This window comes from Haliotis asinina, chromosome 2 (genome assembly GCF_037392515.1).
Source record: "Haliotis asinina isolate JCU_RB_2024 chromosome 2, JCU_Hal_asi_v2, whole genome shotgun sequence".
NCBI lineage: Eukaryota > Metazoa > Mollusca > Gastropoda > Lepetellida > Haliotidae > Haliotis > Haliotis asinina.
This window is the reverse complement of record NC_090281.1, coordinates 22,522,683-22,550,613: the sequence shown is the minus strand read 5'-3', so window position 1 is coordinate 22,550,613 and position 27,931 is coordinate 22,522,683. Positions and strand designations below refer to the sequence as shown.

The 27,931-nt window shown below is 40.3% G+C and overlaps 3 protein-coding genes across 4 annotated transcripts; all 3 read right to left on the bottom strand.

Annotated features, from left to right (window-relative positions):
- Positions 1-514: 514 nt before the first annotated feature.
- Positions 515-7,793, bottom strand: LOC137271641 (high mobility group nucleosome-binding domain-containing protein 5-like). The gene is made up of 6 exons (XM_067804077.1): positions 7,786-7,793; positions 5,928-6,527; positions 5,457-5,555; positions 3,053-3,115; positions 1,940-2,002; positions 515-614 (listed from the first exon to the last, which is right to left on the bottom strand). The coding sequence occupies exons 1-6, from the start codon at positions 7,791-7,793 to the stop codon at positions 515-517; spliced, it is 933 nt and encodes a 310-aa protein (XP_067660178.1).
- A 3,979-nt stretch (positions 7,794-11,772) lies between these two features.
- LOC137271640 (cell surface glycoprotein 1-like) lies at positions 11,773-18,887 on the bottom strand. The gene is made up of 6 exons (XM_067804076.1): positions 18,880-18,887; positions 17,060-17,632; positions 16,590-16,688; positions 14,311-14,373; positions 13,198-13,260; positions 11,773-11,872 (listed from the first exon to the last, which is right to left on the bottom strand). The coding sequence occupies exons 1-6, from the start codon at positions 18,885-18,887 to the stop codon at positions 11,773-11,775; spliced, it is 906 nt and encodes a 301-aa protein (XP_067660177.1).
- Positions 18,888-22,567: 3,680 nt separating this feature from the next.
- On the bottom strand, positions 22,568-27,872 carry LOC137272350 (coiled-coil-helix-coiled-coil-helix domain-containing protein 5-like). 2 transcript variants are annotated; one of them, XM_067804719.1, is made up of 5 exons: positions 27,810-27,872; positions 26,363-26,431; positions 24,408-24,548; positions 23,679-23,824; positions 22,568-23,157 (listed from the first exon to the last, which is right to left on the bottom strand). In XM_067804719.1, exons 2-5 carry the CDS (start codon positions 26,377-26,379, stop codon positions 23,126-23,128), a joined length of 336 nt encoding a protein of 111 aa, XP_067660820.1. In that variant the 5' UTR covers positions 26,380-26,431; positions 27,810-27,872; the 3' UTR covers positions 22,568-23,125. The 2 variants fall into 2 exon arrangements, with proteins under 2 accessions (XP_067660820.1, XP_067660819.1); XM_067804718.1 differs by lacking the exon at positions 27,810-27,872 and having other exon boundaries at positions 26,363-26,618.
- Between the last annotated feature and the right edge of the window lie 59 nt (positions 27,873-27,931).

Sequence of the window (27,931 nt, the reverse complement as noted above, 5' to 3'; positions counted from 1 at the left end):
CTTAATCCAAGTAAACAAATACAATACTATACTGCTATAAAAGATCCACATAATGCACCGTGTATTGTGGCGTGATATATAAGCGTGCTGACCAAACTAATATCCTACAGTTACCGCCAAAAGACAAGAATGTGCCAATGTTCCAGAAATATGAATAGTTCAATGATAATTTAGAATTTTGAGGTTGAAGGACGGAGCCCGACTATCGTAAGATGAGTTCAATCAGGACTGTACAACTCAACACCCGGATAGACTGACCAGTTGACCGACGAGTCCTCCTCCTTGGGAGGGGTTGGGATCGTCAAACTGTCAGAGGGTGGGGGAGGAACATCACAGCTCGGTCACCCGGTCAACCACTTCCGGGTATTGGGTCAACTCCTGGCTTGACAACTCATCCCGACGAGAACCAGACACCGTCAGAGATTTGAAATTACAGTTACTTATTCCAATTAGAATATTTCCCATGTGAATGAAAATGTATCCAAACTGAGTTCAGCTGTTTTCTTGTTCAATATCAGGATGTCAGCTCGTCAGCATACACGTCATGTTCAGCACCGGTGGCGGCGGCAGCTGCAGCAGCAGCTAACAAATGGTCGGGCCAAGATGCGGAGTCCCTGGAACAGAGGAAAACAACAATAGTAGAGACTGGACATTTCATACACTAGAATAAATTAAATAAATGTTGGAAACGACTTTCAAAGAGTCGTTCATGGTATTATCAAATTTTGCATTGGATGGACGTTGGTAACACGTTTTTACAGCTATACACCTATATGTCCTTACCTTGATTATGCCTACATTCATCAAACACTGCATTCAATAAATGTTGGTATGGCGTTTCGTTTATACACCTATACATATGTCCTTACCGTTAGGACCACCCTGTTATCAAACCCTATAATGGATGGATGAGGTAGGGCGTTTGTTGACACACTTATATATGCCCTTGTCCTCAGAATCGCTATAATATGCAGCATCGAAATGAGTGGAGGTAACGCCTTTCGTTTATACACCTATATATGTCCTTACCCTGAGAATCGCCCTGCCCATGCGGCGAATTCTGGATTTGCCTGTAGAAGAAAGGACATTAATTCATCTCCCATTCACGATTCAAACTTCGAGCATTTTACATGTCATTCTATCAATTCTTGGCTCTACCAGGACTCCTTTGAAGAGATACCAATGAATAAAGCATTTGGCATTTTCATTATAGTTTAACTTCAGTCACAAAGTCAGGTATGTATTGCAGTGTACGAAAGGACGGAAACATTACAACGATTGCCCATATGTAATACCTGACACAGCGACAGATTCAGTTTCTGGAACTCTGCAATGTGACGGAGAACAATAGAATTAGTGTCAAGATTCCTAGCAGAAATGATACTCTGCATATACAGACGGACGTAAACGGAATCAGGTGAACGGTAAAATAATTCCTTAAAATATTTTCGTAACCGGAAGCGCGAACTGAGTGTTTTGGTTTTCTCAAGCCATTATTTTTCAGAACTAATTAAGCGAGCTACATATGTCATTGTCAAAATGGATGTTCGTGGTTAGTATGAGACATTCAACAGGTATTATATGCTGAAGAAAACTGTTCTATCCAAGTGCTCTTCGTTGACACAATTTTAGGGTCTTAATGGTTATTTTGATCTCTATAAATTGTTGGTTTTTTTCGGGGCTTCGAGGTCAGGGAACATAATCAAACATAGAGGGTACATCAACCCATGTTCCTCTCATGACCAGTGAACAACGTATTTATCTTACCGAACACGTCAGTGATAGTTTTGACCAGTTTGAAGCATGGGTGTAGGATCATTATATGGAATGCCGGAGTTGATGTGAGGGGTGAGATAATAATCATTGTGTTCTCTATAATCTGGTCATATTTTAAGAGCTCAGTTTCTACAATTTCGTGTACACAAATTGAAAGAGTTACCTGTCCACCTCATCTGTGTAGTACACTGGGTATGTGCCGCTGTTCGAGCTAGAGGAAGAATACCTGCGTAGAGACAAAGGTAAATATCATTCTTCATCTAAGCAACTTCTAGAATGCCTATAAAAGAGGTAAATATCAGTCTATAATCACATTGCGGTATCATCCCCGGTCGCGTCATACCAAAAGATGTTAATATATGGTACTTATTGGTCCCTGTCTGATGGTTGGCATTAATGAGTACAAAAAGGACTGATCGGTTCGGAGTCGGTATTAGCATGTGACTGTGTGGGGTATTCGTACTCAACTGCGGCATGGTATTTAAGTGAGCTAACACCATAAAACCAGTTTAAGTCTGGACTAGTTCAAGTATGTTGCACTTTGTCACACAGGGACATTACATTAAAGTATGGCTTAAACCCCACCCCTCAAAGTGGCATCAACCTTCGCTACTTCCTCCAGGTTCTGTAACGTCTTTCAATAGATGGATTAATATAATACAATCAAGCCGTTATACCACCCGTAGGGTATAGAGTTTAACATAAAGATAGACAGAGTCGAAAAATATTCTAACCTATTTATACGACAAACCTAACCGTTTGACAGTTAATATCTTACGCACTCGCAAATGTGATATTGTATTGAAAGTTATAACGAAAGTGTCTGACAATATTTCCGACATTCGTTGTAGGATTGACTATGGCCGCTGTCACGATAGAGCATAGGGCATATAAAAGTCTGTATCGAGGTTGCCATTGTCGATGTCAGAATGTAGTGCATAGTTAGAGAGTGAACAAGTGAGTGTGGATTTCCACCGTGTTTAGCAATATTCCAGAAATATCACTGTGGGGACTTCACACATTGTACCCATGAGGGGAATCAAACCCTGGTGTTCAGCATGAACCAATGAACTCGTGTCCAGTGAACAACGTATTTATCTTACCGAACACGTCAGTGATAATTTTGACTAGTTTGAAGCATGGGTGTTGAATCATTATACGGAGTGCCGGAGTTTATGTGAGGGGTAAGATAATAATCATTGTGTTCTCTATAATCTGGTCATTTTTTCGTAGCTCAGTTTCTTCAGTTTTCGTGTACACAAAGTGAAAGAGTTACCTGTCCTCTTCATCTGTGTAGTACACTGAGAATGTGCTGCTGTTCGAGCTAGAGGAAGAATACCTGCGTAGAGATAAAGGTAAATATCAGTCTATAATCACATTTCGGCATCATCCCCGGTCGCGTCATACCAAAAGATGTTAATATATGGTACTTATTGGTCCCTGTCTGATGGTTGGCATTAATGAGTACAAAAAGGACTGATCGGTTCGGAGTCGGTATTAGCATGTAACTGAGTGGGGTATTTGTACTTAACTGCGGCATGGTATTTAAGTGAGCTAACACCATAAAACCAGGTTAAGTATGGACTAGTTCAAGTATGTTACACGTTGTCACACAGGGACATTACATTAAAGTATGTCTTAAACCCCATCCCTCAAAGTGGCATCAACCTTCGCTACTTCCTCAACGTTCAATAGATGGATTAATGTGACACTATCACGCCCTTATACCACCAGTATACGGGTATAAGTTTAACATAAATATAGATAGAATAGGAAACACCTCAGTGACAATTTTGACCAGTTTGAAGCGTTGGATCATTTTGCAATCATCAGTCATGTCAGTCATTACATCTTCCAAGAACATTTTCTTCGTTGTTCAGTTGTATATCTTTGATTTATAAGATTCAGTTGCTATCACTTAACTGATTACTGTAACGTGCCTTTAAAATTACTTATGATCAACTTGTACCCTGATTGACACTGAAACATCAAGCATTGTATAACCTTCAAGTCATCAAATGGATTACAATAACAGGATATCATTTAAAGCAAAACCAATGTACTGACAGATTGTCCCCGGTAAACACAATCAACGTTGTTGCTCTGAAAACACAGAAAATAGTTAAATATAGCATTGTTGTTTTCTTACTGTTTAATTGAAACACCTGTGGCTTTCCAAGTTTACCTTTTACGTAGAGACTACAATAACAACACCGTATCAAACCAATATGAAGAAGTTAATACGAAATTACGTGAATACGGTTCCCTCAAAATAGCAGGATTGACTCCCGTATTTGTCTTAACTTTGTTCATTGTTTGTCAGGTGGTTAATTATAGATAGATAGAATCACAATTACAGATCTATCTGAGATGCTTTAGAATCCATTAGCACTGCGTAATGTTGTTTTTACTTTGAACAAGGTGAACCCACTCTTCGATTTGAAAACACCATGTGTTAAATGTATAATGAGCTTGTGTTAATACATGTTTTCCCCTCTGTTCAGGGTACAGAATATCTTGTCAAATGGGAAGGGGATCACACTGAGGAGTCAACCTGGGAACCGGATCAACACATTCCAGTCAGCATCCGACTCTCTTACGACCATCCTGAGATCTCATCTAGTCAACCAGGGGCCCTTTCCCGTGACCCTGGGCAGTCGTCTCCGTCAAGTTTGAAGATTCGGGGCCTAAAGTTTTGTGTCCCCTGTCTTTTCAACGTGTTTCGGGCCTTATTTAGGATAGACAGAGAAACTCATCTAGGTAGAGAAGAGCTAAAACACCCGTGGTATAACACTGACAAACTGAAACATTGTGTTGTGTTTCCGGTCAGGGCTAAACCCTGCCTGAGACAAAGGACCAAGTACACCGCGTATGACGGCCGAATTGCCAAGATAGGCATCCCTTTGGAGACAGTTGTGTTTCAGGCTCGCACACGAGCTTACAGCACCTTGGACCAGATCCATCGTCAAGCAATATTCCAGCCATGTCACAGTGTGAGGCACCACAAATGATGTCAGAATGTAGTGTATGATGAGAGAGTGAATGGGGGGACGAATGTAGTTTTACGCCGCTTTCAGCAATATTCCAGACATGTCACGGTGTGGGACACCACAAATGGACTTCATACATTGTACCCGTATGGGGAAACGAAGCCGAGTGTTCAGCGTGACGAGTGGACGCTTTCACCACTAGACTACCCCATCGCCCCCAATGTATAGTGAACCGAGAACATATAAGCATATTTTTACTTACAATCTGACTTCGATTTGGTTTGGGGCAACCTCGAGATCTCTAGAACAAGAAGAAACATATTTTCTGATTAAGATTTAAAGGAATGACAGATACTAGTGTTCTAACCAATTGCTTGAAAATGAATGGTTTGTGTGTGTGTGTGTGTGTGTGTGTGTGTGTGTGTGTGTGTGTGTGTGTTTGTTTTTTCTGTAAAAAAATATAAAATGTCACAGATCATTTTGTTCAGAAGCCACACCATAAATAAGTTTGTTGTTTTGATGTGATCTTCATTCATTTTTGGGAACAGTTGTAGAAATGCTACTCCCCTCCCTCTGTAGACTGTCATATGGACGACCCGATTACTGCCAATAAGAATCAAAGAGTTCTTACGTCTTACAGGTTATTCGCGCGTGTTTAATATGTGTGGTATCTACCGATCGTCATCTCACCTGGGTAGAGGACCTGGTGGTCTGGGTGGGGTGAGGTCAATCGTGCAGTCACCCTCACCTCCGGAGTCTCTGTCCTCGGGCTGTGTTCGGGGAGGCGTCCTAAACAACAGGCAATGGTAGATGAGGGAAAGGTATCAAGACAGACATAATAGTAGAGTGGTTTTGTCATTGTTTCTGGTCTACATGTGACCGACGAGAATCGGAATTCTCTTTTTCAGATATCGCATACGTACCCCTTACGAATAAATATGTGAACACAGAGAATAGTCATAGAATAAACAGTAGATGAAACACAGAAAATATTTTTTATGTTCATCAAATACCATCTTCTAAAATGCCATTCAAGTATCTAATAAATATATATGACTGAAGTCTATGGCACAACTAAAGACTGTCATGAATATAAACATTTTCTTCTGGCAAAACATGACATTCTCTTCCTAACAAATTGTGGTCAAGCATATGTCTGACCTGTCTGGCTGTTGGCGCTGGAGTACTGTTGGGAGGGGGCGCCTCTTGTTTCCCACACTTACAGCATCAGAAGCAGGCATATGGGGAGGTTCCCGTTGGGGAAACTCATCGGGTATGTCCTCTTTGGGAAACTCATCGGGGATGTCCTCTTTGGGAAACTCATCGGGGATGTCCTCTTTGGGAAACTCATGGGGTTTGTCCTCTTTGGGAAACTCATCGGGTGTGTCCTCTTTGGGAAACTCATCGGGTATGTCCTCCTTGGGAAACTCATCGGGTGTGTCCTCCTTGGGAAACTCATCGGGGATGTCCTCTGTGGGAAACTCATCGGGGATGTCCTCCTTGGGAAACTCATCGGGAATGTCCTCTTGAGGAAACTCATCCGATGTGTCCTCCTTGGGAAACTCATCGGGTGAGGCCTCTGTGGGAAACTTATCGGGTGTGTCCTCTTGAGGAAACTCATCTGGGATGTCCTCTGTGGGAAACTTATCGGGGGTGTCCTCTTGGGGAACCTCATCGGGTGTGTCCTCGGGGGAAAACTTATCGGGGGTGTCCTCGACATCACTATCATCATTATTCTCTTCTGTCTGGTTCGATTGTTTCCTGTACACACATATCTTATCTTATTTCTTGTCCCCTTCAAGCAAAGACTATGAGGTAACAGCTTACATTGTGTTTACACCCTCCAACTCTGTTCAGCAACACAGTAACAACGGGATCGAGTGGCCAGGCTCGCTGACTTGGTTGATACATGTCATCGTATATTTAAGACAAATAGGTCATAAATGTAATGATTTGATTTATTATGTACCATCAACTGAACGACTCCTAGGCCACCCCGGTGCAATTAATACCTACCATTTGCATCTTCAGTCGAACCATCTATCACGAACTTTATCTTGATGTTTCGAATCTTTTATTGTGTAATTGTGCAACTCGTATACCATTATTCTAAACCGAATATCTCGACCTTTCTTTTGGTCCCGACAATTCATACTATAGTCCTCATCAACTGAACCCTTCAATAGTTCTGTAAAATCCGGCATGTTAGAATTTGTATTATGTGCGATAAATGCCACTGGTTTTGTTTCGCTATTAAATATTGCTTGACACCCTTGCTCTCTGTTGTGAGTGGTATGTGTTGACATCAGTCGAACTATTCCCCGGGTGTTCGAAACATGGATGTGTATTTCCTAATTAAATGTGCATTTTAGTCTTTGTTTAACAAGAAAAATCATAATCCATTTAACCACATTTTTATGTCATACATGGTGATTTCACTTACTTACATATACACAAAAAATTAAAGAAATATGGGTACATATATTACTTAGTATATAAACACTTGTCCGTCATGTACATTGTACAGTAAATGCAGTCACATATGCATGCAAGTATCTAAATACACCTAATCATGTGAAGATATAATTCTATGCACTATGTTTAAAATGCCAAGATGTTGATACAGATGAATATATATACATATATTTGTGTATGATTGGGATACTCTAGACATTTTACCATTATGCATGCACACATTGCGACATAATTTGCGACCATCACTGACATACATATCTGAAATAGTCTTGAAGAATATTGATAACTTCTACGTGTTGAGCTTAAATTAGCAGTCAGATATTGTCGTCGGTTTAAACATTGAAGGACTACATGTATAATGAGAACGAGAAAGGCCAGAAAGGAATCAACCAAGTGACCGAGTCTGACCACCCGAACCATTAAGCCGCCTTGTTTGAGAAGCACAGGTTGTCAGTCATCTGTTTTAACCCATCACGTCATCTCATTGACATATGATGACCTCGTGTGTCATGTATTCCCTGGATAGCTAGCATAACGTCCCTACCTTTCCATTCTGACAGTCCTGGGCGTCTAAACACGTCCGCTCTGTTATAAAGACAACAGGAATGAACCCAATCCTTGTCTCTTCTGTGACGTCATTATACTATGACGTCATCAACAATTCGGTACCAAGCCCCTTGATACCTACGGATCTTAAAACAACCTTGATCGCAGGATACAGTTGGCGATATGCTTTTGGTTAGAATTCTATCTGGGAAATTATCTTAATTATTTTGCATTATTAAGTTACGTTTTACTGATCAATTATTGGGAACATGGGTTTACACGGCCTAATTTCTAGTTACATGTGTCGAACAGAAACTTCAAAAACGATACTATCTAAACATAGATATTGCTAAACTAGATTATATTCACTTGCAATCTTAGATACCTGATAAAGATTTTGAAGAAAACTAATTATTATGGCTTTCTTTACCTTCTTTAAAAAAAACTGCAATTTCCCCTTGGAGACAAACCGGCTGAGGAATAATCATTATCTGAAAAATAATGCTCACTCAGTGTGCTGTAGGTGATATAGTTAATTTTTTAGGACCAGTCATTTGTGAAGACCTCACTCTTAGATAATGTTATATTACACATAGCATTGAAAACTTCTTTATCTATTGTGTGACTATAGGTAATTGTGTTTAAGTATTTACTCATCTGATACTGGTAATTTATTATAGATAGATTTAAGGATATACTTGTCAATCGGTCACTCCACTACATTGTGTAACGTGATGATATGGCCAATGTGAGGATACTTAAGTTGTATTTTGTGAATATTCGAAAACAGATTCAATTCAGTTCACACTGTTAGGGTTGCTTGTTCCTGTCTCCACGGGGACAGTGAGGTGGCTTAGTGGTTGAAGAGACCCGGGTTTGATTCCCTACATAGGTAGAATGTGTGAAGCCCATTTCTGGTGTCGCCACCTGATGTGGCTGGAATATTGCTAAAAGCGGCGTAAAACCATACTTACTCCAGTCTGCACGTTCCACCTCACCCTATCAGTGGGACTGTCCTCAAAAAGAATTGGAAACGGGGCTTAGGTTCTACCAAGAGTTGTTTCGCCACTGGTGTCAATTGTTGTGGCGTGATTGGGGACTATGTGGAACCAACAGTACAATTGCCATTTCAGTCTCCTGTGTCTTGCAGTGGCAAATACAAATGTCTATCAATATTGCATTCTGGTTCATAAAATGATTTTGATCACAGGATATAGCAAAGGCATTATTAATGCCCTTTATATATTGTACATATTGTTTTTATTAATGTTTTCGGTCTCTGGTAAACGTCTAGACAGGCATACACACCTGGGCAATTCGACGTTGCAGTTGAAATACCTTTACCTTTAAATCACCTGAATTGGGATTGAACCGTATCAAATACTGCCAACTGGCGGTTCTGGAGGATTTCTTCATTTATATAAGCAGCAGAATATCTGCACCTGCACGTATGAAGAAGTAAGCTGACAACATATCGTCTAACTGTACCAAGTCGTATTGCTGTGTGTGGAGCGGAGAACTATCGCTTACATTTTGTAGGACTTGTGTGAGAGATAATAGGGCAGAGTTCGTCACAATTAGGCACAGTTCGTTAAAATTGTAAACTGCATTTGAGCATTCGTCAGATTCCTAGTTTCATAAGTAAACTCATACCTCGTATCGTATTTATTTTACGACAGACGATGAAAAAAATGGCGGATGTAACAACGTTGTAAACTATGACAACGTCAAATGTGACCACCGCGGGCGGATGCGCATAGAAAGCACCAGATACTTGAAAACAGCCTGGGAATTGAGGTTCCAAATGGCGAACACACCATGGTCAAGTTAGCTATGGTTAAAGGCTGATCTTGTCTTTCAGTCTCATTCTACACGTGACCCGTGAATGTCCGGGGGTAGAATAGGCCTTCAGCAACTCATGCTTGCCACAAAAGGCGACTGTGCTTGTCGTGAGAGGCCACTAACGGGATCGGGTGGTCAGGCTCGCTTACTTGGTTGACACGTGTCATCGGTTCAAAATTGCGCAGATCGACGTTCGTTGTTGATCACTGGATTGTCTGGTCCAGACTCGATTCTTTACAGACCGACGTCATGTAGCTGTAATTTTGGTTAGTGTGGCGTAAAACTAAACTCACTCACTCATTCTACACGTTGTACTTGGGAAATGTCTGGAGAAACATCGAGGCGATGGTTGTTCAGCACTGTACAAGAGCATGTTGTTCCCATGACTCATGAGCTGTAAAGCTACCCCATACCAGTTCACAGGCACCCTGACACCTTCGACTGTCGACCCTTGACAACCAGCAGCTCTGCATATCTGGCGTCGTCTGTGAACAGTGACAGTGGCTTGTAACAGAAAACTGCCTCCAAGGTATGCACCATCACTGACGGGGTTTTGGCACTATATAAAAGAAGATCTTTTATACAGTGCCAAGAAACCTTTGCTGACAGTACATACCCTGAAGACAGTTTTTAGTGTTACAAGTCCCTGTGTGAACAGCAAACGGTCTTCTGAGCCTCAGATGCTGTTACATGTACCTAACGGTGACCTGCAAGCGGGGCTGTCGCTCTCCCAACTAATTGTGTATGGCTTTGACACAAATTGGTCTCAACACAGCTGTTACTCTGACAGTTTGGTATCGATTCCGTTGATCTATCTGAACAGGGTCATAATGACTCGCCTGTTGCAGGCATGATGCTACCCTGCTATAGAAATGTCTCCAAAAAGTGATGACATTGTGTTTCCATGAATATTAAAATGGGTGTGAGAATGCATGGGTAAATAGTTAGGAGTTGAGATTCCATCACAGATAAGTTATGAAAGATGCATTAATTAATTTCAGGACACATTTACTAATGAACTTTATATCAAGCATAGTTTGATTCATCCACTAAAACATATGGCTTACCAGATTTGTCAGCACTAAGTAGTGTGTGTACACAAGAAACCACCAAGAGGTGTTTGTTTGTTGCTTAACGCTTCACACAACAATATTTCAGTTAATGGAGGTGACCTGCCAATAATGGACTCTGAACCAGACAATCCAGTGATCAACATTATGAGCATCGATCTACACAACTGGAACACAACATCATCTGTCAACAAAGTCAGCAAGTCTGACCACAGAATCCCAATCGTCCCTCTCATGACAAGTCGAAACAGAGGGCACTTACTTCAATAAAACAGTATCCTAAGTTTATAACTTTTTGTACACTGATGAGGTGTATGTTTGACTCTGTACATGTGTTTGACCCTGACCTGTTGCTGGAATCTTTCAACCAGATTATACTCTGTCATACAGTGACTATCAATCTGGATTTTGATTGTAAGATGAAATACACATAAATTATGTAAATAAAGTTTCTTACCCAACAAGCCATTACACATTGGTGAACGAAACCCAGACTCAGAGAAAACCAAGTATGCATTTCGGTAAGAGTTCCGCACATTTATTCATGTAGGTAATGAAACTTAATCCAAGTAAACAAATACAATACTATACTGCTATAAAAGATCCACATAATGCACCGTGTATTGTGGCGTGATATATAAGCGTGCTGACCAAACTAATATCCTACAGTTACCGCCAAAAGACAAGAATGTGCCAATGTTCCAGAAATATGAATAGTTCAATGATAATTTAGAATTTTGAGGTTGAAGGACGGAGCCCGACTATCGTAAGATGAGTTCAATCAGGACTGTACAACTCAACACCCGGATAGACTGACCAGTTGACCGACGAGTCCTCCTCCTTGGGAGGGGTTGGGATCGTCAAACAGTCAGAGGGTGGGGGAGGAACATCACAGCTCGGTCACCCGGTCAACCACTTCCGGGTATTGGGTCAACTCCTGGCTTGACAACTCATCCCGACGAGAACCAGACACCGTCAGAGATTTGAAATTACAGTTACTTATTCCAATTAGAATATTTCCCATGTGAATGAAAATGTATCCAAACTGAGTTCAACTGTTTTCTTGTTCAATATCAGGATGTCAGCTCGTCAGCATACACGTCATGTTCAGCACCGGTGGCGGCGGCAGCTGCAGCAGCAGCTAACAAATGGTCGGGCCAAGATGCGGAGTCCCTGGAACAGAGGAAAACAACAATAGTAGAGACTGGACATTTCATACACTAGAATAAATTAAATAAATGTTGGAAACGACTTTCAAAGAGTCGTTCATGGTATTATCAAATTTTGCATTGGATGGACGTTGGTAACACGTTTTTACAGCTATACACCTATATGTCCTTACCTTGATTATGCCTACATTCATCAAACACTGCATTCAATAAATGTTGGTATGGCGTTTCGTTTATACACCTATACATATGCCCTTACCGTTAGGACCACCCTGTTATCAAACCCTATAATGGATGGATGAGGTAGGGCGTTTGTTGACACACTTATATATGCCCTTGTCCTCAGAATCGCTATAATATGCAGCATCGAAATGAGTGGAGGTAACGCCTTTCGTTTATACACCTATATATGTCCTTACCCTGAGAATCGCCCTGCCCATGCGGCGAATTCTGGATTTGCCTGTAGAAGAAAGGACATTAATTCATCTCCCATTCACGATTCAAACTTCGAGCATTTTACACGTCATTCTATCAATTCTTGGCTCTACCAGGACTCCTTTGAGGAGATACCAATGAATAAAGCATTTGGCATTTTCATTATAGTTTAACTTCAGTCACAAAGTCAGGTATGTATTGCAGTGTACGAAAGGACGGAAACATTACAACGATTGCCCATATGTAATACCTGACACAGCGACAGATTCAGTTTCTGGAACTCTGCAATGTGACGGAGAACAATAGAATTAGTGTCAAGATTCCTAGCAGAAATGATACTCTGCATATACAGACGGACGTAAACGGAATCAGGTGAACGGTAAAATAATTCCTTAAAATATTTTCGTAACCGGAAGCGCGAACTGAGTGTTTTGGTTTTCTCAAGCCATTATTTTTCAGAACTAATTAAGCGAGCTACATATGTCATTGTCAAAATGGATGTTCGTGGTTAGTATGAGACATTCAACAGGTATTATATGCTGAAGAAAACTGTTCTATCCAAGTGCTCTTCGTTGACACAATTTTAGGGTCTTAATGGTTATTTTGATCTCTATAAATTGTTGGTTTTTTTCGGGGCTTCGAGGTCAGGGAACATAATCAAACATAGAGGGTACATCAACCCATGTTCCTCTCATGACCAGTGAACAACGTATTTATCTTACCGAACACGTCAGTGATAGTTTTGACCAGTTTGAAGCATGGGTGTAGGATCATTATATGGAATGCCGGAGTTGATGTGAGGGGTGAGATAATAATCATTGTGTTCTCTATAATCTGGTCATATTTTAAGAGCTCAGTTTCTACAATTTCGTGTACAAAAAGTGAAAGAGTTACCTGTCCACCTCATCTGTGTAGTACACTGGGTATGTGCCGCTGTTCGAGCTAGAGGAAGAATACCTGCGTAGAGACAAAGGTAAATATCATTCTTCATCTACTCAACTTCTAGAATGCCTATAAAAGAGGTAAATATCAGTCTATAATCAAATTGCGGTATCATCCCCGGTCGCGTCATACCAAAAGATGTTAATATATGGTACTTATTGGTCCCTGTCTGATGGTTGGCATTAATGAGTACAAAAAGGACTGATCGGTTCGGAGTCGGTATTAGCATGTGACTGTGTGGGGTATTCGTACTCAACTGCGGCATGGTATTTAAGTGAGCTAACACCATAAAACCAGTTTAAGTCTGGACTAGTTCAAGTATGTTGCACTTTGTCACACAGGGACATTACATTAAAGTATGGCTTAAACCCCACCCCTCAAAGTGGCATCAACCTTCGCTACTTCCTCCAGGTTCTGTAACGTCTTTCAATAGATGGATTAATATAATACAATCAAGCCGTTATACCACCCGTAGGGTATAGAGTTTAACATAAAGATAGACAGAGTCGAAAAATATTCTAACCTATTTATACGACAAACCTAACCGTTTGACAGTTAATATCTTACGCACTCGCAAATGTGATATTGTATTGAAAGTTATAACGAAAGTGTCTGACAATATTTCCGACATTCGTTGTAGGATTGACTATGGCCGCTGTCACGATAGAGCATAGGGCATATAAAAGTCTGTATCCAGGTTGCCATTGTCGATGTCAGAATGTAGTGCATAGTTAGAGAGTAAACAAGTGCGTGTGGATTTCCACCGTGTTTAGCAATATTCCAGAAATATCACTGTGGGGACTTCACACATTGTACCCATGTGGGGAATCAAACCCTGGTGTTCAGCATGAACCAATGAACTCGTGTCCAGTGAACAACGTATTTATCTTACCGAACACGTCAGTGATAATTTTGACTAGTTTGAAGCATGGGTGTTGAATCATTATACGGAGTGCCGGAGTTTATGTGAGGGGTAAGATAATAATCATTGTGTTCTCTATAATCTGGTCATTTTTTCGTAGCTCAGTTTCTTCAGTTTTCGTGTACACAAAGTGAAAGAGTTACCTGTCCTCTTCATCTGTGTAGTACACTGAGAATGTGCTGCTGTTCGAGCTAGAGGAAGAATACCTGCGTAGAGATAAAGGTAAATATCAGTCTATAATCACAGTGCGGCATCATCCCCGGTCGCGTCATACCAAAAGATGTTAATATATGGTACTTATTGGTCCCTGTCTGATGGTTGGCATTAATGAGTACAAAAAGGACTGATCGGTTCGGAGTCGGTATTAGCATGTAACTGAGTGGGGTATTTGTACTTAACTGCGGCATGGTATTTAAGTGAGCTAACACCATAAAACCAGGTTAAGTATGGACTAGTTCAAGTATGTTACACGTTGTCACATGGGGACATTACATTAAAGTATGTCTCAAACCCCATCCCTCAAAGTGGCATCAACCTTCGCTACTTCCTCAACGTTCAATAGATGGATTAATGTGACACTATCACGCCCTTATACCACCAGTATACGGGTATAAGTTTAACATAAATATAGATAGAATAGGAAACACCTCAGTGACAATTTTGACCAGTTTGAAGCGTTGGATCATTTTGCAATCATCAGTCATGTCAGTCATTACATCTTCCAAGAACATTTTCTTCGTTGTTCAGTTGTATATCTTTGATTTATAAGATTCAGTTGCTATCACTTAACTGATTACTGTAACGTGCCTTTAAAATTACTTATGATCAGCTTGTACCCTGATTGACACTGAAACATCAAGCATTGTATAACCTTCAAGTCATCAAATGGATTACAAGAACAGGATATCATTTAAAGCAAAACCAGTGTACTGACAGATTGTCCCCGGTAAACACAATCAAAGTTGTTGCTCTGAAAACACAGAAAATAGTTAAATAAAGTACGTTTTGTTTTCTTACTGTTTAATTGAAACACCTGTGGCTTTCCAAATTTACCTTTTACTTAGAGACTACAATAACAACACCGTATCAAACCAATATGGAGAAGTTAATACGAAATTACGTGAATACGGTTCCCTCACAATAGCAGGATTGACTCCCGTATTTGTCTTAACTTTGTTCATTGTTTGTCAGGTGGTTAATTATAGATAGATAGAATCACAATTACAGATCTATCTGAGATGCTTTAGAATCCATTAGCACTGCGTAATGTTGTTTTTACTTTGAACAAGGTGAACCCACTCCTCGATTTGAAAACACCATGTGTTAAATGTATAATGAGCTTGTGTTAATACATGTTTTCCCCTCTGTTCAGGGTACAGAATATCTTGTCAAATGGCAAGGGTATCACACTGAGGAGTCAACCTGGGAACCGGATCAACACATTCCAGTCAGCATCCGACTCTCTTACGACCATCCCGAGATCTCATCTAGTCAACCAGGGGCCCTTTCCCGTGACGCTGGGCAGTCGTCTCAGTCAAGTTTGAAGATTCGGGGCCTGAAGTTTTCTGTCCCCTGTCTTTTTAACGTGTTTCGGGCCTTATTTAGGATAGACAGAGAAACTCATCTAGGTAGAGAAGAGCTAAAACACCCGTGGTATAACACTGACAAAACGAAACATTCTGTTGAGTTTCCGGTCAGGGCTAAACCCTGCCTGAGACAAAGGACCAAGTACACCGCGTATGACGGCCGAATTGCCAAGATAGGCATCCCTTTGGAGACAGTTGTGTTTCAGGCTCTCGCATACGAGCTTACAGCACCTTGGACCAGATCCATCGTCAAGCAATATTCCAGCCATGTCACAGTGTGAGGCACCACAAATGGACTCCATACATTGTACCCGTATGGGGAAACGAACCCGTGTGTTCAGCGTGACGAGAGGACGCTTTCACCACTAGACTACCCCATCGCCCCCAATGTATAGTGAACCGAGAACATATAAGCATATTTTTACTTACAATCTGACTTCGATTTGATTTGGGGTAACCTCGAGATCTCTAGAACAAGAAGAAACATATTTTCTGATTAAGATTTAAAGGAATGACAGATACTAGTGTTCTAACCAATTGCTTGAAAATGAATGGTTTGTGTGTGTGTGTGTGTGTGTGTGTGTGTTTGTTTTTTCTGTAAAAAAATATAAAATGCCACAGATCATTTTGTTCAGAAGCCACAGCATAAATAAGTTTGTTGTTTTGATGTGATCTTCATTCATTTTTGGGAACAGTTGTAGAAATGCTACTCCCCTCCCTCTATAGACTGTCATATGGACGACCCGATTACTGCCAATAAGAATCAAAGAGGTCTTACGTCTTACAGGTTATTCGCGCGTGTTTAATATGTAGGTATCTACCGATCATCATCTCACCTGGGTAGAGGACCTGGTGGTCTGGGTGGGGTGAGGTCAATCGTGCAGTCACCCTCACCCCCGGAGTCTCTGTCCTCGGGCTGTGTTCGGGGAGGCGTCCTATACAACAGACAATGGTAGATGGAGGGAAAGGTATCAAGACAGACGTGATAGTAGAGTGGTTTTGTGATTGTTTCTGGTCTACATGTGACCGACGAGAATCGGAATTCCCTTTTTCAGATATCGCATACATACCCCTTACGAATAAACATGTGAACACAGAGAATAGTCATAGAATAAACAGAATATGAAACACAGAAAATATTTTTTATGTTCATCAAATAGCATATTCTAAAATGCCATTCAAGTATCTAATAGATATATGACTGAAGTCTATGGCACAACTAAAGACTGTCATGGATATAAACATTTTCTTCTGGCAAAACATGACATTTTCTTCCTAACAAATTGTGATCAAGCAGATGTCTGACCTGTCTGGCTGTTGGCGCTGGAGTACTGTTGGGAGGGGGCGCCTCTTGTTTCCCACACTTCCAGCATCAGAAGCAGGCATATGGGGAGGTTCCCGTTGGGGAAACTCATCGGGTATGTCCTCGGTGGGAAACTCATCGGGGATGTCCTCTTTGGGAAACTCATCGGGGATGTCCTCTTTGGGATACTCATCGGGTGTATCCTCTTTGGGAAACTCATCGGGGATGTTCTCTGTGGGAGACTCATCGGGTGTGTCCTCTTTGGGAACCTCATCGGGTGTGTCCTCTTTGGGAAACTCATCGGGTGTATCCTCTTGAGGAAACTCATCGGGGATGTCCTCCTTGGGAAACTCATCGGGTGTGTCCTCTTGAGGAAACTCATCGGGTGTGTCCTCTGTGGGAAACTTATCGGGGGTGTCCTCTTGGGGAACCTCATCGGGTGTGTCCTCGGGGGGAAACTTATCGGGGGTGTCCTCTTGGGGAACCTCATCGGGTGTGTCCTCGGGGGAAAACACATCGGGGGTGTCCTCGACATCACCATCATCATTATTCTCTTCTGTCTGGTTCGATTGTTTCCTGTACACACATATTTTATCTTATCTTATTTTTATCATAGTAAAGACTATGAGCTAAGAGCTTACATTGTGTTTACACCCTCCAACTCTGTTCAGCAACACAGTAACAACGGGATCGAGTGACTTGGTTGATACATGTCATCGTATATTTAAGACAAATAGGTCATAAATGTAATGATTTGATTTATTATATACCAACAACTGAACGACTCCTAGGCCACCCTGGTGGAATGAATACCTACCATTTGCATCTTCAGTCGAACCATCTATCACGAACTTTATCTTAATGTTTCGAATCTTTTATTGTGTAATTGTGTAACTCATATACCATTATTCTAAACCGAATATCTCGACCCGAGAATTCAAACTATAGTCCTCATCAAATTGAACCCTTAAATATTTCTGTTAAATCCGGCATGTTAGAATTTGTATTATGTGCGATAAATGCCACTGGGGTTTTTTCGCTATTAAATATTGCTTGACACCCATGAAGTGAAACGTTTGCTCTCTGTTGTGAGTGGTATGTGTTGACATCAGTCAAACTATTCCCCGGGTGTTCGAAACAAGGATGTGTATTTCCTAATTAAATGTGCATTTTAGTCTGTGTTTAACAAGAAAAATCAAAATCCATTTAACCACATTTTTATGTCATACATGGTGATTTCACTTACTTACATATACACAAAAATTTAAGAAATATGGGTACATATATTAGTTGGTATATAAACACCTGTCCGTCATGTACATTGTACAGTAAATGCAGTCACATATGCATGTATCTAAATACACCTAATCATGTGAAGATATAATTCTATGCACTTAGTTTAAAATGCCAAGATGTAGATACAGATGAATATATATACACATATTTGTGTATGATTGAAGATGGGATACTCTGGACATTTTACCATTATGCATGCACACATTGCGACATAATTTGCGACCATCACTGACATACATATCTGAAATAGTCTTAAAGAATATTGATAACTTCTTCATGTTGAGCTTAAATTAGCAGCCAGATATTGTCGTCGGTTTAAACATTGAAGGACTAAATGTATAATGAGAACGAGAAAGGCCAGAAAGGAATCAACCAAGTCACCGTGCCTGACCACCCGAACCATTAAACCGCCTTGTTTGAGAAGCACAGGTTGTCAGTCATCTGTTTTCACCCATCACGTCATCTCGTTGACATATGATGGTCTCGTGTGGCATGTATTCCCTGGATAGCTAGCATAACGTCCCTACCTTTCCATTCTGACAGTCCTGGGCGTCTAAACACGTCCGCTCTGTTATAAAGACACCTGGGTCCCGTTTCACAAAACTCTCGTAAAGCTAAGGTCTCGTAACTTTTCTCGTAGCCTTTGCACCTCCTATGTTACAGTATGCCAGGTACAAATGCTACGAGAAAGGTTACGAGACCTTAGCCTTACGAGAGTTTTGTGAAATGAGGCCCAGGAATGAGCCCAATCCTTGTCTCTTCTGTGACGTCATTATACTATGACGTCATCAACAATTCGGTACCAAGCCCCGGATCTTAAAACAATCCTGATCGCAGGATACAGTTGGCGATATGCTTTTGGTTAGAATTCTGACTGGGAAATTATCTTAATTATTTTGCACTATTAAGTTACGTTTTACTGATCAATTATTAGGAACATGGAAACATAAATGTATAACGCGCATGAAACGATTTGAAGAACACGACTTCCGTTACATGTGGACTTCTACAATAGACATTGTCGCGTTATTTGCTTTACAAAAACATACAAAAACATACAAAAAGAGTCAAAATATTGCAAAATGCATGTCGCATTGTCGCGTTTTGTATGCATTTTTATCTTGAAAAGGGCGACAATACCACAAACACAGTTTCAACGTCAGATTGTTCTGTTGTCACCCGATCTAAGGTGTGTCACAATGGGTTTACACGGCGTAATTTCTAGTTACACATGTCGAACAGAAACTTCAAAAACGATACTATCTAAACATAGATATTGCTAAACTAGATTATATTCACTTGCAATCTTAGATACCTTGATAAAGATTTTGAAGAAAACTAATTATTATGGCTTTCTTTACCTTCTTTAAAAAAAACCCTGCAATTTACCCTTGGAGACAAACCGGCTGAGGAATAATCATTATCTGAAAAATAATGCTCACTCAGTGTGCTGTAGGTGATATAGTTAATTTTTTAGGACCAGTCATTTGTGAAGAACTCATTTTTAGATAATATTACATTACACATAGCATTGAAAACTTCGGGGTTTTTTTATCTATTGTGTGACCATAAATAATTGTGTTTACACATCTCATACCGGTAATTTACTAGTATTTTCCATACATTTAAAGGTATACTTGTATATCGGTCACTCCACTGTATAAAGTGATAATATGGAATTTTGTGAGGTTACGTAAGTTGTATTTTGTGAATAGTCGAAACACACAATGTATTTGTCCTGGCATTCACCGCCATGTGCAATTCACACTGTTGTAGCTGTTTGGTGCCATTGGACAGTGAGATAGCTTAGTGGTTAAAGAGACTTGGTTTCGATTCCCTACATAGACACAATGTGTGAAGCCAATTTCTGGAGTCCCCCGCCGTTATGTTCCTGGAATATTGCTAAAGGCGGCGTAAAACCATACTCACTCCAGTCTGCACGTTCCACCTCACCCTGTCCTGTGGGACTGTCCTAAAATGGAAGGGAAACTGGGCTAAAGTTCTACCAAGAGTTTAGTTTCGGCACTGTTATCAACTGTTGTGGTGTGACTGCGGACTATGTGGAACCAACAGTACAATTGCCATTTCAGTCTCCTGTGTCTTCCAGTGACAAATACAAACATCTATCAATATTGCATTCTGGTTCATAAAATGATTTTGATCATTAGAAAAAGCATTATGAATGCCCTTTATGTATTGTACATGTGTTGTTTTTAATATTGTTTTCGGTCTCTGGTAAACGTCTAGACAGGCATACATACCTGGGCAATTGGACGATGCAAATGAAATACCTTTACCTTTGAATCACCTGAATTTAAACATCTTCACTTGTAAGAATATTTAAATGTGTAACACGCATTTACAGGAAGGGCATACATTAGTCTTCAGAGGGACCGGTTTCGATGGTGGTCCAAGTTTTAGTGTTCTAGAAGTGACCCATACAGTCATTCCACCTTTTTTAAAAGTCTAATAATATTTTGGGAAGGAATAAACCCAATCTCCAACATTATGCTGACACTTGGAGATGGGAGAAAGTTTCGTTTGTAAGCAAGCAATCATTCAAAATGTATGACTAGGAATTGGCGTCGATGTGTCTTCTACTTGGCTGAAGTTCTCCACAAAGCAGTATCTATCCGTTCTTTTGGGATTGAACCATATCAAATACTGCCAACTGGCGGTTCTGGAGGATTTCTTCATTTATATTTATATTCACTCTGCAGGTGCAGAATATCTGCACCTGCACGTATGAAGAAGTAAGCCTGACAACATATCGTCTAACTGTACCAAGTCGTATTGCTGTGTGTGTGGGGAACTATCGCTTACATTTTGTAGGACTTGTGTGACAGATAATAGGGCAGAGTTCGTCACAATTAGGCACAGTTCGTTAGAAAAGTAAACTGCATTTGAGTATTCGTCAGATTCCTAGTTTCATAAATAAACTCATACCTCGTATCGTATTTATTTTACGACAGACGATGAAAAAAATGGCGGATGTAACAACGTTGTAAACTATGACAACGTCAAATGTGACCACCGCGGGCGGATGCGCATAAAAAGCACCAGATACTTGAAAACAGCCTGGGAATTGAGGTTCCAAATGGCGAACACACCATGGTCAAGTTAGCTATGGTTAAAGGCTGATCTTGTCTTTCAGTCTCATTCTACACGTGACCCGTGAAGGTCCAGGGGTAGACCAGGCCTTCAGCAACCCATGCTTGCCACAAAAGGCGACTGTGCTTGTCGTAAGAGGCCACTAACGGGATCGGGTGGTTAGGCTCGCTTACTTGGTTAACACGTCATCGGTTCCCAATTGCGCAGATCGACGTTCGTTGTAGATCACTGGATTGCCTGGTCCAGACTCGATTATTTACAGACCGCCGTCATATAGCTAGAAGTTTGGTTAGTGCGGCGTAAAACTAAACTCACTCACTCATTCTACACGTTGTACTTGGGAAATGTCTGCAGAAACATCGAGGCGATAGTTGTTCAGCACTGTACAAGAGCATGTTGTTCCCATGACTCATGAGCTGTAAAGCTACCCCATACCAGTTCACAGGCACCCTGACACCTTCGACCCTTGATAATCATCAGCTCTGCACAGTTGGAGTCGTCTGTGAACAGTGGCTTGTAACAGAAAACTGCCATCAAGGTATCCACCATCAGTGACGGGGTTTTGGCACTATATTAAAGAAAATCTTTTTATACAGTGCCAAGAAACCTTTGCTGATAGTACATACCCTGATGACAGTTTTTAGTGTGATCCAGTGATCAACATTATGAGCATCAATCTACACAACTGGAACACAACATCATCTGTCAACAAAGTCAGCAAGTCTGACCACAGAATCCCAATCGTCCCCTCTCATGACAAGTCGAAACAGAGGGCACTTACTTCAATAAAACAGTATCCTAAGTTTATAACTTTTTGTACACTGATGAGGTGTATGTTTGACTCTGTACATGTGTTTGACCCTGACCTGTTGCTGGAATCTTTCAGCCAGATTATACTCTGTCATACAGTGACTATCAATCTGGATTTTGATTGTAATATGAAATACACATAAATTATGTAAGTAATGTTTCTTACCCAACAAGCCATTACACATTGGTGAAAGAAACACAAACATCATACATTTTTTCAACTTACCTAGTACCTACACCTGTGTGTCAGTCAACAAGCGTACCTCTAATCAAACAAAACAGTTGACACTCAGCTGTCTTCATTCAGCTGTTTTAATACACTAGTGAGACTTACAATCAACAATCTGGACACAGCAACAGACCTATTAAGGGGCACAGTCCTATCAATGGTAAATCAAACAAACAGTACCACTTAAGGCATGTCCTCTGTATACACACACAAATAAAATAGTAGCAACAGTTGTGGCAATTCATGACTCCACCAGGTGCTTAGCAAGGCAATTTTTTGTATAAGCCCCATAAGTTCCAAAGCTGTATATTTAGATAGTATTGTGGGCTTGCCCAACCTTTTCAGCAACAATCACAGGTAAGTCCAGACAGTCTGGATGCCCTCACTTAGGTCTTGGAACCAACATAAAAACATGCACTCATTAAGAGTATGTCAGAACCCATGCTTGTATACAAACACACCAAACGCAGACCTGTAAAGCTGTATATCTGTAAACACACTTTGAACACTTGCACGCACATATCCACATGTCTGGACATACACACTCCCTCACACTCTAAACCTCCATACACTAGTGTCTGGTCCTGATGCTGAGTATCGTTCTTCCCTACAGAACACTGATGTCAGGTCCCTGTGTGTTGGTCATCATCTTTACCTGTAAACAACATGAAAAGTGTCAATACACAACAGTCTGTTTGCCATGAATATGTACTGATGAATTTCACTTTAAACAAAAACGTAAATCAAATAAGGTGAAATTAACATTGTGAACATGTGACCTGTTAATTGGATGCCCAAAATTCCATGCAGTATGCTGGATACCTAGAAAGGGACCCACAATGTTTAGTATGACCTGTTTGTTTGATTGTTAACATTACGCAAAAAAAAATATTCCACTTATTTGATGTCCGTCCGTAAATAATAACATCTGGACCAGACAATCCAGTGAATTAAAATCAAAATCATCTATCTATGCAATTTGGATACAATGTTATAAATGTGTCAATAAATTCACACCACCTGACCCTGTTAGTCTCCTCTCATGACAAGCATGGTTTACGGAAGATCAAATCTAACCTGGATCTTCAGAGGTAATGGAATAGATCTTCATCACAAGATGGATGGTGACTGACCAATGCATGACTCATACCAGTAGAGGTGTCAGGCACTACTTACTGTGGGAAGACACTGTCTGAGCACACTTGTTGAACAGGTCAAACTGAGGCTGGCAGTGGTCACTATGTACTGGGTTTGACACCACGCATGACTCATACTTCTCAAACTGATCTGCACAGACTGTCTTGATCTTCTTGATAGTCGGTCTGTAACAAAGGTGTTAATCTGTAACACAGCCATAGGTGTTAGTCTTTCACACAATCATGGGTGTTAGTCTGTAACACAGTAACTGGTGTTGATCTGAAACAGACACAAGTGTTGGTCTATAACACAGCCATAGGTGTCTGTAACACAGTCACAGGTGTCGGTCTGTAACACAGTCATTGATGTTAGTCTGTAACACCGACAAAGGTATTAGTCTATGGCACAAACATAACTGTTGTTAAACAGTCACAGGTGTTAATCTTTCATACAGCCTTGATAGTAAAAAAGTCTTATCACTATGGCCAGTATATTATCATAGTTATGCTTTGCCTCCCATGACAGTCTCCACAAGCGTAGTCAGTAGGGACTATACCCATTATACCCATTGCAATACCCATTATTCAGTCAGCCCTTATCACCATGCCATGTAATGCCTACATTACAACATCAAATTTCCACCATTCAGTTCAAATCAAAAGGTACACACCTATCTATTTGTTCCTGATAGGTCAAAAGTGCCCTAAATCTGAGAGTGAATATCACTTCTGCTTGAAAATCAACACAAATATACTGTTGATAACATACTCCGTCTCAGCACAGCTGGCTAGTTTGAGCTTCTGTTTGTTGCAGTCAAGGTGCCAAGTGTCGGGGAAGTTGTTAATGCAGGCCGCATAGGTGTTGAGGTAGCGGCCACACTGACGCTCCACCAGTTGGAGGGAGGCGTTCCTGGTTAATACAGAACACAACTTACTGACAGTCATGGATACTGTGCAAACATAACCATCAAAACAGCATACAAAAAAGTTTCCAGATTTTGCTTGCCCATCGGGCTAGCTATGCCTGAAAGTTAATAGCCAACAAAACAATTCACTAGTTTGAAACTTGATCGTAAACACAGGTTTCATCATTAAACTGCTAATATGATGAACATTTTTATCAGACCTTAATCTTGCATAGAAAAGTATAATACTGTATGGATGACAACTTCTTTATTTCTGTGATGCCACATTTCAGTATAGCTTCTTAACCATTTTCATGCAAGAGTTAAAATGGCATAAGAAGCTATACCAAAACGTCGCATCACAGAAATAAAGAAGCTGTCGTCAATATAGTATTATACTTTTCTATTATCCATCAACTTCTAAAATGCCAATCAAACAGATCATAATCTTGCATGATTTAGAAGTGTGTCATAGCTTAACAAGTCGGAGAGAGTGACATATTTAAAATGACCCTATGAAAATTAACTAACAAGTCAGGCCAGTGACTATGGAGGTTTACTGGCCCAACTGGAGTTTTACTAGCCATGGCTATCACAGCATCCATTACAAGCATCACAGCATATGGTAGGGCTGTTTGTAGGATAATTCATTTCCTAAACATCATCATTTGCAACTCAAGTAGTGCAGCTCATGATATTTAAACACAAATAATAGTGATCTACACAAAATTTAGCTTGATATAGTTCAAAATGTGAATTAGTCATTAAAGAATACAATGGTGACCTGCACATTTGATGCTCCTGGCTGCTGCTGGTTTGGACATACGGTCAAAGTTCTAAGACATGTCATAGCCTCACTCTGACAACTGGTCCTATTCGGCTAAAAAATTTGAAAATCACTAGCTCACTTCTGTTTGTTCTCCCAAGATAGACAGACATTTAGACCAAAAGATTTAGTTATCAAAATATATACCTACAAAAAGACAAAATAGAAACTGAAAAATTCTTGTAAACTTGTGTGATCATTCTGGATTTCATTTGACATCTTTATACATTTATTATTTTTGGTCTGGGAGAGAGGCTATCCCTAAGGTAAACACTCCCACAATGAAGACATAGCTGTGCCCAGTAGGACAGTGTATTGGCAAATAAATTGTATTGCAATATATTGTATTTCAGGTACCCATATTGCGATAAGTATTGTGACACAATGGAAATTTTGCAGAGTGTCTGACAGTGACAGACACTAATTGTGCATATAAATCCTATGTTCTCAGATATACATGTTGTGGTTCCGATAACAGTGAGAAGGGTGAATCAATGAGTTTAGTTTTATGCCACAGTCCTTAATATTCCAGCTATGTCAAGACGGTCTGTAAATAATAATCCAGTGATCAATAGCATGAGCATTGATCTGTGCAACTGGGAACCGATGACGTGTCAACCAAGTCAGCAAGCCTAACCCCCCGATCAAAATAGTAACCTCTTACGGCAAGCAGAGTCGGCTTTAATGGCAAGCATGGGTTGCTGAAGGCCTATTCTGCCCCTGACCTTCCCAGGTGGTTCTGATAACAGCAATCTCAAAATTAGATTGCATAGTCATGGGTCCTATTTTCTCTTTTATATAGTTTAGTATTACAGTATGCCGCTTTGCCATTGAATAACAAAAGAAAATGTTTGCTGTGATTGAAAGTCTGCATAGATTTTAAATTAAACCATGAAGAGAATCATAATAATCATCTGGCATTGCTATCCTCTATAAATGTGACAACTGCAAGTTATCTCTATCACTGAAGACATGATCACCTGTAACACCTACATCTTGTTCACGTCCATTTCCTCCAGGTGAAGAAAAGAGCTGTCGTATGTCACCTCTTCATTCGTGTAGCTGCAGTTGTAGATGGAATAAGGAGGTAATATACATAATAATGATGATAGGAATAGACCTGTTAATGATTGCAGTAATATATAAGGTACCAGGCTAGCTATTCTCAAAATGTTCATGGCCCTACAAACTTCTTGGGCCCAATCCTAACATATTGGCTATGAATACTTTGGGCTACAAGCATTTCAAGAATGAGGACCCAGTATCGTGTATTGCCATGTTAATGTAATATGGAAGCTGCATCCCTAAGGAACTATTCAATAATCATGGCTAGTGGGCCAATGATGATTGCTATGGAGAAGCATGTACAACGTAAATGACTACTCCCCAACTCCCACCCCCTCTAATTGTTATGTACAAAGTAAGTGATCCACTGATCTATGTAACTGGGATTCAATGACATATGTCAACCAAGTCAGCGAGCCTGAGCACTCAATCCCCTTAGTCGCCTCTTACGACAAGCACTGGTTACAGAAAATTAGTTCAAGTTAACCAGTCATTATCACAAAGTCTGCAGGTAACGATATAACAATTCTGGCATTGAAAATATTTATGATAATTTTACTTATAACGGATTTGAGGATTGGGATTTAAGGTTATTTGGTTTGTTGCTTAAAGCTGCACTCAGCAATATTCCAGCCATGTGACAGCGGTCTGTAAATAATCGCGACTGGAACAGACAATCCAGTGATCAACATCATGAGCATCAATCAATGCATTTGGTACAGGCTATAGGGGAAACTCATGGTCATGCAGGTAGTTGACATTCATATTACTTTGGGGAATCCTGTATATATTGGTCTTAAGGACAATAATAAGTGCTGGTACACTGGACCCATATAATCAGCAGATCCTGGCATGACAAAGAGGGGCAACTCTGTCAGCTGTATTTCTGAGCCAATGTAATTAGAACTCATAATTGGACAGTGGAATGTGTTTTGTTTCTACTGATCTTACACAATATATATATAGATCTGGGGCTTCTGACTTTAAGTTGTATTCAATACGGCGTGTACTTGTTAGTAACTTAAAAAATTGTTTGTAGGCTACACATTCTGCCATAAATGCATTCTGCAGTGTAGCCGAGACAAATTTCAAAAACAAAAAGAACCAGAATATGCTTGCAGTGAATTCGTAGAACAAACTGGTTCGTAGAAATTAGGTGGATTTGTATATCTACGGACTGAGCGATGGATTCGCAGCTGCTAGGAAAATGAAACGTGTGTTGTGTTGTCAAAACTGCAATTAGCTAATAAATGTTCAGAATATTAGTCAATATAATGTCGATGGCCACTGTTCTGTAAAAGAGCCGGCCCCAAAGAGCCTAGCCTGCGATTGTGTTGTGTAGTCAATATAGGTTAACATCTGTGTTTCGTCTTACATGTTCTAAATTCACGATTCCCGATACACAACACAAACACATGTTTCGCACATCGGAGAAAATTGCATAAAACTCGCCGAGTTGTTGATCACTTCAACGATAATAATATGTTTATTAGAATA